At 43.1% G+C, this 12927-nt stretch overlaps 1 protein-coding gene across 1 annotated transcript in view; it reads right to left on the reverse strand.

Annotated features, from left to right (window-relative positions):
• AMPH (amphiphysin) overlaps positions 1 to 12927 on the reverse strand; it is a 316380-nt gene that overhangs the window by 97881 nt on the left and 205572 nt on the right. Inside the window, exon 9 of the mRNA XM_040433933.1 lies at positions 10395 to 10477. Coding sequence (XP_040289867.1) covers positions 10395 to 10477 — 83 coding nt within the window. The remainder of the gene's footprint in view (positions 1 to 10394; positions 10478 to 12927) is intronic.

The raw sequence follows: 12927 nt of genomic DNA on the forward strand, positions 1-12927 counted from the left end.
GGAGGTTCAGACAAACTGACGCGGTCTGACATTGTTTCTTACACCGTACGTTCACACAATTATGTACAGGATTCGTAGGATTCGAGATTCGAAAGATTCGATATATTCGAGAACCTTTTCGGATTCGGATTCGAATTCGAAAAAAATTGGATTCGTCCCACCTCTAATTATAATTATTTGCCAAATGCCAGAATAATGAGAGAGAGAGAGAGATAATGTTTTAAGGCATTTTTCTAACTTTCTGGAAAGTCAAAAGTTTACATACATTTCATTAATACTTGGTACCATTGCCCGTAAACTGTATGACTTGGGTCAAACGTTTTGGATACCCTTCCACAACCTTCTCACAATAGTTGGTCGGAATTTGGGCCCATTCCTCCTGACAAAACTGGCATAACTAAGCCATGTTTGCTTGTCGGTTGGTTCGCACCTGCCTTTTCAGCTTTGCCCATACATTTTCAATTGGATTGAGATCAGGGCTTTGTGATGGCCACTCAAAAACATTGACTTTGTTATCCTTAAGCCACTTTGTAACCAGTTTGGCAGTATGCTTCGGGTCATTGTCCATTTGGAAGACCCATTTCCGCCCAAGCTTTAAAGGGGTTGTCCACGTTCAGAGCTGAACCTGGACATACCTATTTTTTCACCCAGGCAGCTACCCTGATGTTATCAAAGGAGCATCTCATGCTCCAATGTGCTCCCTTGCCCTTTGCTAGATAGCACAGAGCAAGGGCTCTTTTGTTTACAATAACACACTCGGTGACGTCACTGGCTCTGATGGGTATGCTTTAGTATTGCCCCAGTCATTTTACTGGCTTGGGAAAGCGCTAAAGCCCGCCCATTAGTGCCGGTGATGTCACCGAGCTTCCTGGCAGACCCATGGAGAGCCCGGTTCGTCACCGGAACTCCTGAAAATGCCTTTGCCCTGTGCGATTTAGCACAGAGCTAAGGAGAGCATCGGAGCATGGACTGCTCCAATGATCAAGTCAGGGGGTGCCTGTGTGAAAATGGAGGTATGTCCGTGTTCAGCTCTGAACCCGGACAAACCCTTTAACTTCCTGGCTCATGTCTTGAGATGTTGATTCAGTATTTCCACATACCGTATTTTTCGCCGGCCCATAAGACGCACCTAGGTTTTTGAGGAGGAAAATAAGAAAAAAAATATTTTGAACCAAAAGGTGTGCTTTTGGTGGGCTTTGAACTAATGGTAGCCTGTGAATGAGACTATTATCAGGGATCTGTGGATGAGACTGTTATGGGGGTCTGTGGATGGCACTGTTATGGGGGTCTGTGGCTGACACGGTTATGAGCGTCTGTGGATGGCACTGTTATGGGGGTCTGTGGATGGCACTGTTATGGGGGTCTGTGGCTGACACTGTTATGGGGGTCTGTGGCTGACACTGTTATGGGGCGTCTGTGTCTGACACTGTTATGGAGGCGTCTGTGGATGGCACTGTTATTGGGGCATCTGTGGATGGCACTGTTATGGGGCATCTGTGGATGGCATAACACTGCTATGGGGGGATCTGTGGATGACAGCTAAATAGAATCTTATGCTATTTGTCATCCACAGATCCCCCCCATAACAGTGTCAGCCACTGTGAATGACCCTCAATACAGGCAGTGGGGGCTGGCATCTACACTAGTTTTTTAATGGCAGCGGGGGCCCAGTGCAGTCATTGTATTCTATTGCACCGGGCCCCGCTCACTGTACTAATCGTATCTACGGTAACTGCAGGCAATGTTTAACTATAGAATATGTTCGATCCAGCAGCCTGTACTTACGATCATAGCAGGCAGGAGGCTTGGCGAGTGGGCACTGGCAGCGTAACTCACTACGTCACGTGCCCGCGCTGCCTGCTTCATTCATAAAGTGGGCGGAGCAGGCACGTGACGTAGGAAGTTACGCTGCCAGTGCCCGCCCGCCCAGCCTCCTGCCTTCTGCGGTCGTAAGTACAGGCTGCTGGATCGAACATATTCTATAGTTAAACACTGCCTGCCATTACCATAGATACGATTAGTACAGGGAGTGGGGCCCGGTGCAATAGAATACAGTGACTGCATTGGGCCCCGTTGCTATTACAAAACTAGATGCAGGCCCCCAGCCCCTCCTCCCTCCTCGCTGATACACACGCTGGCCGTGCTGTGCAGCATGCGGTCGGCGGTGTATCAGTGTAAACGGCAGCATTCGCCCCATAAGACGCACTGCCATTTTCCTCTTACTTTTGGGGGGGAAGTGCGTCTTATAGGGCGAAAAATACGGTAATCTTCTTTCCTCATGATGCCATCTATTTTGTGAAGTGCACCAATCCCTCCTGCAGAAAAACAACCCCACAACATGCTGCTGCCACCCCCGTGTTTCACAGTTGGGATGGTGTTCTTAGGCTTCCAAGCTTCTCCCTTTTTCCTCCAAACGTAATGATGGTCATTATGGCCAAAAAGTTCAATTTTAGTTTCTTCAGACCACAGGACATGTCTCCAAAAATGTAGGTCTTTGTTCCTGTGTGCATTTGCAAACATTAATCTGGCTTTTTATGTTTCTTTTGGAGTAATGGCTTCTTTCTGGCAGAGTGGCCTTTCAGCCCATGTTGATACAGTACTCATTTCACTGTGGATATTGACACAATCTTACCAGCTTCTGCCATCATCTTCACAAGGTCTTTTGCTTTTGTTCTTGGGTTGATATGCACATGTCGGACCAAAGCACGTTCATCTCTGGGACGCAGAACCCGTTTCCTTCCTGAGCGGTATGATGGCTGGACATTTCCATCTTGTTTGTACTTGCGTATAATTGTTTGTACAGATGAACCAGGCACCTTCAGGTATCTTGAAATTGCACCCAAGGTTGAGCCAGACTTGTGCAAGTCCACAATTCTCTTCCTGATATCTTGGCTGATTTATTCAGACTTTCCCATGATGCTACACAAAGAAGCAGTGTGTTTCAGGTGCGCATTTAAATACATCCACAGGTGTGTCTCTAATTAACTCAGATGTTGCCAACAAACCTAACAGAAGCTTCCAAACACATGACATCATCATATGGGCAGTCCAGAATTGTTTGAAGGCATAGTAATCTTAGTGTATGTAAATTTTTGACATTGCAGGAAATAATAAAAATGCCTTAAAACATTCTCTCTCTCATTGTTCTCCTATGCTGTATCATTATATATTCCTGAGATTGAATTAAGCCTTTTCACACCTGTACCAGAATACTGCAATCATTTTATCCAGGACTCTAGCTCAGGATATCTATGTAGCTCTAACTTAGGCCATAGCCTCTCTATTCCACATACAGACCACATCTAATATTAATCCTTCTTTTATATATTAGTTTTTTTTCTATATTGTTACTCTCTACTTGTACCCCACTCTTTTCCCTTATCATTAAGGTGTTCTTTTTTCTTTTAGTGAATTTTGTGATCGGGGTCCTATTGTGACCGAAACGTCAAGATGACAGTCACACTTATTATTGGCAAATGTTCCTTGTTATTTAGCTACTTTTGGAGGACTTGTCAAAATAAATAAAGTAAAAAAGAAAGATATCTAATCAATGTCAAAATAAATAACCTCTTTTGCATACAACCCGTGAGTGTGCGGTGGTTCTCTTTTTACTTAAGTTCAGAAAAATGTGCAGATCAGTGAAACTTTAAAGCACATCTTGTTTGTTTAATTTCAAATCCATTGTGGTGGTGTATAGAGCCAAAAATCTTAGAATTGTGTTGATGTCCCAATATTTATGGACCTGACTGTATGTAGTATCTGCCCTGGACAACGCGCGCTCCCTATTGCAATACTGCTCATGTCCTGACGTCACATTGCCTTGGAGTCATAGACGCTTTTGGAAACCAGTCTATGACACCCAGGCAACATGACCGTCAGGAAATGCACAGTTTTGCAATAGGGAGCGCGCGTTGTCCAGGGCAGATACTAAATATATGACACATGGAACCGATCTCCCTGCGGATACCTCCTATGAATTTTGTGTCAGTACTTAGATGATACATAAGTTTCACTGATCTGCACAATTTTCTGAACTAACAGAGATGTTTATATTTGTTCATGTTTTTTTTCTTTCACATTTATTTATGTACTTTATGATTTATCACATGACCTATGGGGGCGATTCTAGCCTCAAGGGGTGGGTCAAGGCCCACAGGGTGTGCACTCATTATATGGGTATATATATATATATATATATATATATATATATATATATATACAGTACAGACCAAAAGTTTGGACACACCTTCTCATTCAAAGAGTTTTCTTTATTTTCATGACTACGAAGGCATCGAAACTATGAATTAACACATGTGGAATTATACACATAACAAACAAGTGTGAAACAACTGAAAATATGTCATATTCTAGGTTCTTCAAAGTAGCCACCTTTTGCTTTGATTACTGCTTTGCACACTCTTGGCATTCTCTTGATGAGCTTCAAGAGGTAGTCCCCTGAAATGGTCTTCCAACAGTCTTGAAGGAGTTCCCAGAGATGCTTAGCACTTGTTGGCCCTTTTGCCTTCACTCTGCGGTCCAGCTCACCCCAAACCATCTCGATTGGGTTCAGGTCTGGTGACTGTGGAGGCCAGGTCATCTGGCGCAGCACCCCATCACTCTCCTTCATGGTCAAATAGCCCTTACTTTCAAAGTTTTCCCAATTTTTCGGCTTACTGACTGACCTTCATTTCTTAAAGTAATGATGGCCACTCGTTTTTCTTTACTTAGCTGCTTTTTTCTTGCCATAATACAAATTCTAACAGTCTATTCAGTAGGACTATCAGCTGTGTATCCACCTGACTTCTCCTCAACGCAACTGATGGTCCCAACCCCATTTATAAGGCAGGAAATCCCACTTATTAAACCTGACAGGGCACACCTGTGAAGTGAAAACCATTTCAGGGGACTACCTCTTGAAGCTCATCAAGAGAATGCCAAGAGTGTGCAAAGCAGTAATCAAAGCAAAAGGTGGCTACTTTGAAGAACCTAGAATATGACATATTTTCAGTTGTTTCACACTTGTTTGTTATGTATAGAATTCCACATGTGTTAATTCATAGTTTTGATGCCTTCAGTGTGAATCTACAATTTTCATAGTCATGAAAATAAAGAAAACTCTTTGAATGAGAAGGTGTGTCCAAACTTTTGGTCTGTACTGTATATATGTGGAACACTGGTGTATACTGTCACTCTGCTTGAAAAAGACTCATTGTAGTCGCAATGTCTCATTCTTGGTAAAAAAAAAATTGCATTTTATTGAAGACCTTGAGTGCTGTAGTATTTCTTCCAAATCCTAGATATTTTCCAGTCTTATTATGCCGTGACTAAGGACAGAACGTGACTGGCCGAAATCCGTGGGCTGTATTCCTTCCATGTATGCTCCTATTTTTAAATATAAATAGAGATGAGCGAATTCGCTGAATTTTACAACAAAATTTGCTTTGTGATGAATAACTTCGTCACAAAGCACTTTTTTTTTTTGTAAGTATCAGGTGCAATGAAAGGGAGCAGCAATGGTGCTGTCCCCTGTCATTGTACCCCTCAAATGCCGCGTTCATACATGATCGTGGCATCTGAGTGCAAAAACTGTGTGAAATTAACATAATTTTTTTTATTTTATTAAACTTATCGCCTCCATTTGCTCGCGACGGGCCGGCCGCTGCCATCTTGCTTGAAGATCTGGAGCAAAATCTTGCATAGCGCGAGATTACGTCATCACGTGGGCGACCACACACGGGATTTCGGCCGACATATTCAATCAAGATGGAGGCTGGCGGCCCGTTGCGAGCAAATGTACGAGGCAAGTATAATTTTTTCTTGTTTTTTTACACTATTTCAGGTTAAATTGATTCGCAGACACTGGGAAATTCAGTTTAGGGCAAATCGAATTTATCCTGAAATTCGGATCGAATCTGTGGGATTTGATTCGCTCATTTCTAAATATAAAGACTGAAGATTTTAGGATGTGATGCTGGATTGGAATCTTTACTGCCATTCTGCTAAGGGTCAAAAAACAGAATGGTTCAGTCACTAGACAACTTTAGGCATCTATAATATGCTCTAGTTAATAGATGTCGAAGGGTTGAGACGGCTCCTTCTAGCTCTGCAGATCTATTGAGTCATACACTCTATCTAAATCCAGCTGTCTCTAGACCAGACAGCCAGGTGGTGGCAGCAGTATATGTGTGGGTATAGGGTGGAATGGTGTTTCATACATTGGTTATGTATCTATGCTGTTATTTTCATTAAAAAAAACTATCATGGCATATACCCCACACTTTATCTGCTTATGGGTCTTACTCTTAGGACATACAGATGTAATAGGGGGAAAATTCCTCATTAAGGATCCCCATCTCTTAGGTGGATTGAAGAGCTCTACAAAGAGTGTCTGTCTGCCTGACCTGGTTCACCCTTGCATTAGACAGACAGATCACTGATTTCATTTGGCATTGTGTAATGTGTAATGTGTAACAAGGTCTTGCTAGTGGTTGACAGGCTTCCCCATATCAATGTACATACAGAGGTAGCTGTTAGTCACCAATAAGACTGCTTCCTTGACTCCAAAGTGAATGAGCAGAAATTTTTATGAATGAATACAACTGAATATTTTTCAAGAAAACTACAAATCTATCTGCTCAGCTCCTCCTGCTCTATAAAAGGCTGCCTGCAGCTTCCAAACCATGTTCAATGTGAAAGTTTACTGTAGGTCTGATAGAGTTATTTCTATATACCATATTACAGAAGTCTTTTCTATGAAGTTTTAAATACTGTATATTACAAAGTTACTGAAAATACATCATGTACAAAAAAGACAGTAAATTCAGAAATCCCCAGCCCAAGTTAATGCCTCAATCATAACATTTCTAGAGATAACAGGCCCTTCTACAAGCAATTGTTTCTATAGTGCAGTGGACATGGCAGTGGGAAGCCCTTTCAGCTATAGTTTGTGTTCCCAAACCAATGGCACTAGTTTATTTCCATTAATTTCACAGAATACATATAATACATAATCTATTAATTAAAACAAGAGATGTGGTTCAGCGTGGAAAATACTTCTTTTACACTGCACTGTGTTTCTTCGTGTGTCTTTAAAGATTTGATCTTTGTAGAGGCTTCTAGTAGATGACAGAGATGCCCAGGACAGTATATGTTTTGCTTTTTGCTATGCAGATGTGCAAAGTGCTGTTTACAAATTCCCTTTACCTTCTATTTTTAAATATCAGGGATGAACAATTGAGGCTGATTAATAGTAATAATAATCATTTTCATGATTTTTGTTAAAGGGCTTTTCTGAGTGTTTTATACTGATAACCTATCCTCTGAATAGGTTATCAGTATCTGATGAATGGGGGTCCAACTCCCAGGATCCCTGCCGATCAGCTGTTTGAGGAGGTGAGCACTGTGGCCTCCTCACAGTGGCGTACCGTCAATATAGGCAGACCATGCACTGGCTATGGGGCCCCTGAGGTTAGGGGGCACGGCCAGGCTGCATGGATCCGCCCCCTTTCCGACCTGAATACACGCTGCATGAGTAACAGTAGAGAGATAAATACCGTCAATGGGACGTTTGGGTCGGCAGCCCCGGGCCCAATGTCAATGAGGGGCCCATTGCCACCCCAAAAGCCCCAGTGCCATTACATATTTACATTTTAATTTGGCATTATGCGCAGCGCTAGTGCTGCGCTGACAACAGCAGGCTGGGCCCCGAGTGGAAGGAGGGAGGGAGAGTGAGCAGCCGCTTCCTCCAATCAGGTAGCAGCTCAGTGCCTGATGTGCCGCCCCTCTGTGATGTCTTTGGTGGAAGTTTGCTCCCACAGCTAGCAGCACGGTAAAGTACCAGGCCTGCATTTACTTTTATCAGCAGTGATGTCCCACATGCTGACCCTCCTCTGGGTCTTCCTGCCTTTCTCTTTGCTTGTCAACCCCCAGCACTGCCTTCACTATTCCTAGGCTGTGTGAGAGGGCAGAAGGAAGCAGAAGCAGAAGCGCTCTGCATGATAGAGCTGAGGTGAGAGGAGCTGACAGGAAGACGGGCTGTTTGCTGCAGCAGGGGGACTGTACTTAGAGCTGTTAGGGTCAGCCTCAGCTCTGCTCACTGTAGTGCATATATACAGTTGCAAGAAAAAGTATGTGAACCCTTTGGAATTATATGGATTTCTGCACAAATTGGTCATAAAATGTGCTCTGATCTTCATCTAAGTCACAACAATAGACAATCACAGTCTGCTTAAACTAATAACACACAAAGAATTAAATGTTACCATGTTTTTATTGAACACACCATGTAAACATTCACAGTGCAGGTAGAAAAAGTATGCGAACCCTTGTATTTAATAACTGGTTGAACCTCCTTTGGCAGCAATAACTTCAACCAAACGTTTCCTGTAGTTGCAGATCAGACGTGCACAACGGTCAGGAGTAATTCTAGACCATTCCTCTTTACAGAACTGTTTCGGTTCAACAATATTCTTGGGATTCTGTTGTTGATTTACTTCTATGCTTTGGGTCGTTGTCCTGTTGCAACGCCCATCTTCTGTTGAGCTTCAGCTGGTGGACAGATGGCCTTATGTTCTCCTGCAAAATGTCTTGATAAACTTGGGAATTAATTTTTCCTTCAATGATAGCAATCCGTCCAGGCCCTGACGCAGCAAAGCAGCCCCAAACCATGATGCCCCCACCACCATACTTCACAGTTGGGATGAGGTTTTGATGTTGGTGTGCTGTGCCTCTTTTTCTCCACACATAGTGTTGTGTGTTTCTTCCAAACAACTCAACTTTGGTTTCATCTGTCCACAGAATATTTTGCCAGTACTGCTGTGGAACATCCAGGTGCTCTTGTGCAAACTGTAAACGTGCAGCAATGTTTTTTTTGGACAGCAGTGGCTTCCTCTGTGGTATCCTCCCATGAAATCCATTCTTGTTTAGTGTTTTACGTATCGTAGATTCGCTAACAGGGATGTTAACATATGCCAGAGACTTTTGTAAGTCTTTAGCTGACACTCTAGGATTCTTCTTCACCTCATTGAGCAGTCTGCACTGTGCTCTTGCAGTCATCTTTACAGGACGGCCACTCCTAGGGAGAGTAGCAGCAGTGCTGAACTTTCTCAATTTATAGACAATTTGTCTTACTGTGTACTGATGAAAGGCAGGGCATCTGTAACCAACACCTCCAATCTCATCTCATTGATTGGACTCCAGTTGGCTGACACCTCACTCCAATTAGCTCTTGGAGATGTCATTAGTCTAGGGGTTCACATACTTTTTCCACCTGCACTGTGAATGTTTACATGGTGTGTTCAATAAAAACATGGTAACATTTAATTCTTTGTGTGTTATTAGTTTAAGCAAACTGTGATTGTCTATTGTTGTGACTTAGATGAAGATCAGATCACATTTTATGACCAATTTGTGCAGAAATCCATATCATTCCAAAGGGTTCACATACTTTTTCTTGCAACTGTATTCTTTCATATGGGACCTGTGGCATGTGCTGGATGCTCCAGATAGACTACCTCAGAGTGAAGGATGGGACATGACTAAAATTGCTCAGCTCTGCTCCCTGTTAATAACAAAGGGAGAAGTTGAGCTGTGAGACAGAGATCTAATGCTGTGGACCTGCACAAGATCTGTCCCAGGGGTCACATTGACCAATGTGGACAGTCCTGCTGCAGTAATTAACCCTATAGGCTCTCCTCTGCTTTACACCTATCATAAAATAAATAAAACTTAAAGGGTAAGGCCGAGTTCATATGCCATTTTTTCCATCCGTTTCATGTATACATACAGTGGCATCCTTCATCATAGAGTTTGAAAGAAAGATTTATATGTTAATGTATAAGTTTTTTCTACTGGACTCTACAGGATAGAAAAGCATTGGGTGCAGCACTTTTTTATCCCTTTTTTCCCCCCAACATATACGTAAAAACGGATGGCAAAAACGTGATGTGAACACAGCCTAACCTTTTATTTAGCCCCTAATGTACCCCGCACCCTCACTAATCAGCTTTAATAATTGTACTTTTTATCGGAGGGTGGGGGGGCAATTCTGAGTTTTGCTATGGGGCCCCATGATTTCTATGTACGCCCCTGCTCACAGCTTGCCAAGCACAACTCCATCCATTGGAAGTGGCTATGCTTAGTATCGCAGCTCAGCCCCATTCACTTGAATAGGACTGAGGTGCACCTAGACCACATGACTGATGAATATGACATCATTGGCCTAGGGTAAGTTATAAAGAGGTTGGGCACTTACTGGAGCATCGTGGCCTCTTCAAACATGTGATCAGTGTGGGTGTCGAGATTCGGATCCCCACCAATTACATACTGATGACCTTTCCAGGGGATAGTTCATCAGTATATAACAATCAGAAAACCCCTTTAATCTGTATACATACCTCGGAGCTCCTTGAATGGTAAATGCTTTATCAGCATGCTGTTCTCCTAACTTTGTCATCACTTCATACAGTTTGTGACACAGCTGAAAAGACAGAACATAAAGATCAGTGCACTAATATGTTAAAATGTACTTCACATTCCTTTTTACATTGTGCAGTCAAGTTAAATGTGACACCTTTCAATAATATTACTCAAGAACGTCTTGCTCTGAATTTGTGCTTTCATGTTTCTCAAATAAAAGGTTGTTATCTCTATGGTAGCATCCATCTGACTTGTTTCTTATCATATGTTTCATCTTTCACTAAAGTATAATAGTAATTGTCTGTTCCAAAGTACAGGATAATTTCATATTATTTCAAAAATAAGTTGGCTTTTTCTAAGATCTAGCATTGATAGTCTATTCTGAACCACTAGCACAGGAAAATTGAAGGCATTAAAGGGGTCTTCAGGGACTTAAATACTGGCCCTCCTCAGGTTATCAATACCTGATAGGTGGGGGTTTGACTGCTGGAACCGATTACTGATCAGCTTTTGGAAGGCTGAGGAAGAGGCCGCATTGCTCCCTCAAGTGCCACCGTCTCTTAACGTCGCATCCATCGGTCACGTGGCCTATGTGCAGCTCAGTCCTGTTCAAGTGCATTGGATTGAGCTGCAATATCAAGCACAGCCGCTATTCAATGTACGCATTGTGCTTGGTACACTATGTAGAGGCCGCAGCACTTGTCTCAGAGCTGCAGCCAAATTGAAAATCTGAATGGCAAAGGTGCAGAGAGACACCCCCACCAATCAGATATTTGACAATTTCAGTAATATTTGATTCCTGGAAAACCATTTTAGCAATTCCCCTTAATGTCAGTGGGCTGCTTGTGTATTACATGGAAATGCATGTCGTTTTATGTTGTCGATAGTGTTGATCGAGCATGCTCGGCCAAACACCAGTTCGGCTCGGGCATCGCGATGCTTGGCACATCGCTATGTTTGGCTGAATACCGCATGTGCTCGAGCGCAATGTTCAAGTCTCCTCCCCGCATGTTTGTTGGCTGCTATGCAGCCAATAAACGTGCAGGTAGGTACTGCCACTCACTGTAATGCCGTAGCCATGTTGGGTGTATGGGAATCGCTCTGGTAGTTAGGATTAGCGGGTGCAGTCCAGAGGCAAAGTACAAGTTCTTGGTTCAAAACATCAGTGTTTATTCACACGTGAAAGCAAAACAAAAACGCAAGTTGCTTGGTGATAGTTCACACACATGAAAAGTTCATATACAAAACAGTCACCTTTTCTCCTGGGTGTTACTTCACACACTGTTGGAAGTTCTGCCTTGTCAAGTCCACAGGCAGGCGTTAGGCGGCCTGTTCGCCCTCACAGGGGTCTGAGCCCTCCAGCCCGGCTCAAGCTGCAGATCCCAACACAGCCCTCAGATCACAGAGACCTCCTTAGCTCCACCTCTCCACCTGCCAGTGCTTTCTGTTTTTTATGCCTGGCAAAACCTGGCCTGGAACATGGGGAGCAGTCGCCCACCGAGCACTTTGACTACTCCCAGTAAGAGCCGCCCCGGATCAGCTATTATAGCCATACTAAGTATCAAGGTGTCAAACAGCAACTGCTGCTGACACATAAAAACCGGCTCATACTCCACCAAGGCCAGGAACCTCTGTGACAAGTACCTATCATCCATGATGATTCCTTGTACCTTCTTACAGCTGCTATAAAGCACCCAATGAGACACGTGGTTCAGCTCAGTGTTAGTCAGGGAGAGCTGTTTTGTACAAGGGAAAGATAGTGTAGGGAATTGATTCAATTGAATTTTGTTTTTTTGTTAGGCAGGGTTAGTGTTAGAGACCCAAAAGTCCTTTTAAGAACTATTGTTGTGTCTGGCAGCAATATATATTATTAGCGCAACCTACGCTAAATTACGTGCAATTGTTAGAGACCCAAAAGTCCTTTTAAGAACTATTGTTGTATCTGGCAGCAATATATATTTTTAGCGCAACCTGCGCTAAATAGCTTGCAATTGTTTGGCCGCTGCAAACAGTGACATTATCTGCACTACATCTCCTGTGTAACATGTGCGCAGCCTAAAAATATCTGTGACATCCAGTGTAATTTTTTCCGTAGACGGTGTCCGCTGCGGACTGTTACATTACCTGCTCTACATCTCCTGTATAACGTTAGCGCATCCGAAATATCAGTGACATTCAGTCAAATTTTTTCGCCGCTGGTGACAGCGACATTACCTGCACTACATCTCCAGTATAACGTCAGCGCATCCGAAATATCAGTGACATTCAGTAAAAAAAATTCGCTGCTGGTGGCAGCGACATTACCTGCACTACATCTCCAGTATAAGGTCAGCGCATCTGAAATATCAGTGACATTCCGTCAATTTTTTTTGCTGCTGGTGGTAGCGACATTACCTGCGCTACATCTCCAGTATAACGTTAGCGTATGCAAAATATCAGTGACATTCAGTGTCATTTTTTTCGCCGCTGGTGACAGCGACATTATCTGCGCTACATCTCCTGTATAACGTG

Source organism: Bufo bufo, chromosome 5 (genome assembly GCF_905171765.1).
Source record: "Bufo bufo chromosome 5, aBufBuf1.1, whole genome shotgun sequence".
Classification (NCBI taxonomy): Eukaryota; Metazoa; Chordata; class Amphibia; order Anura; family Bufonidae; genus Bufo; species Bufo bufo.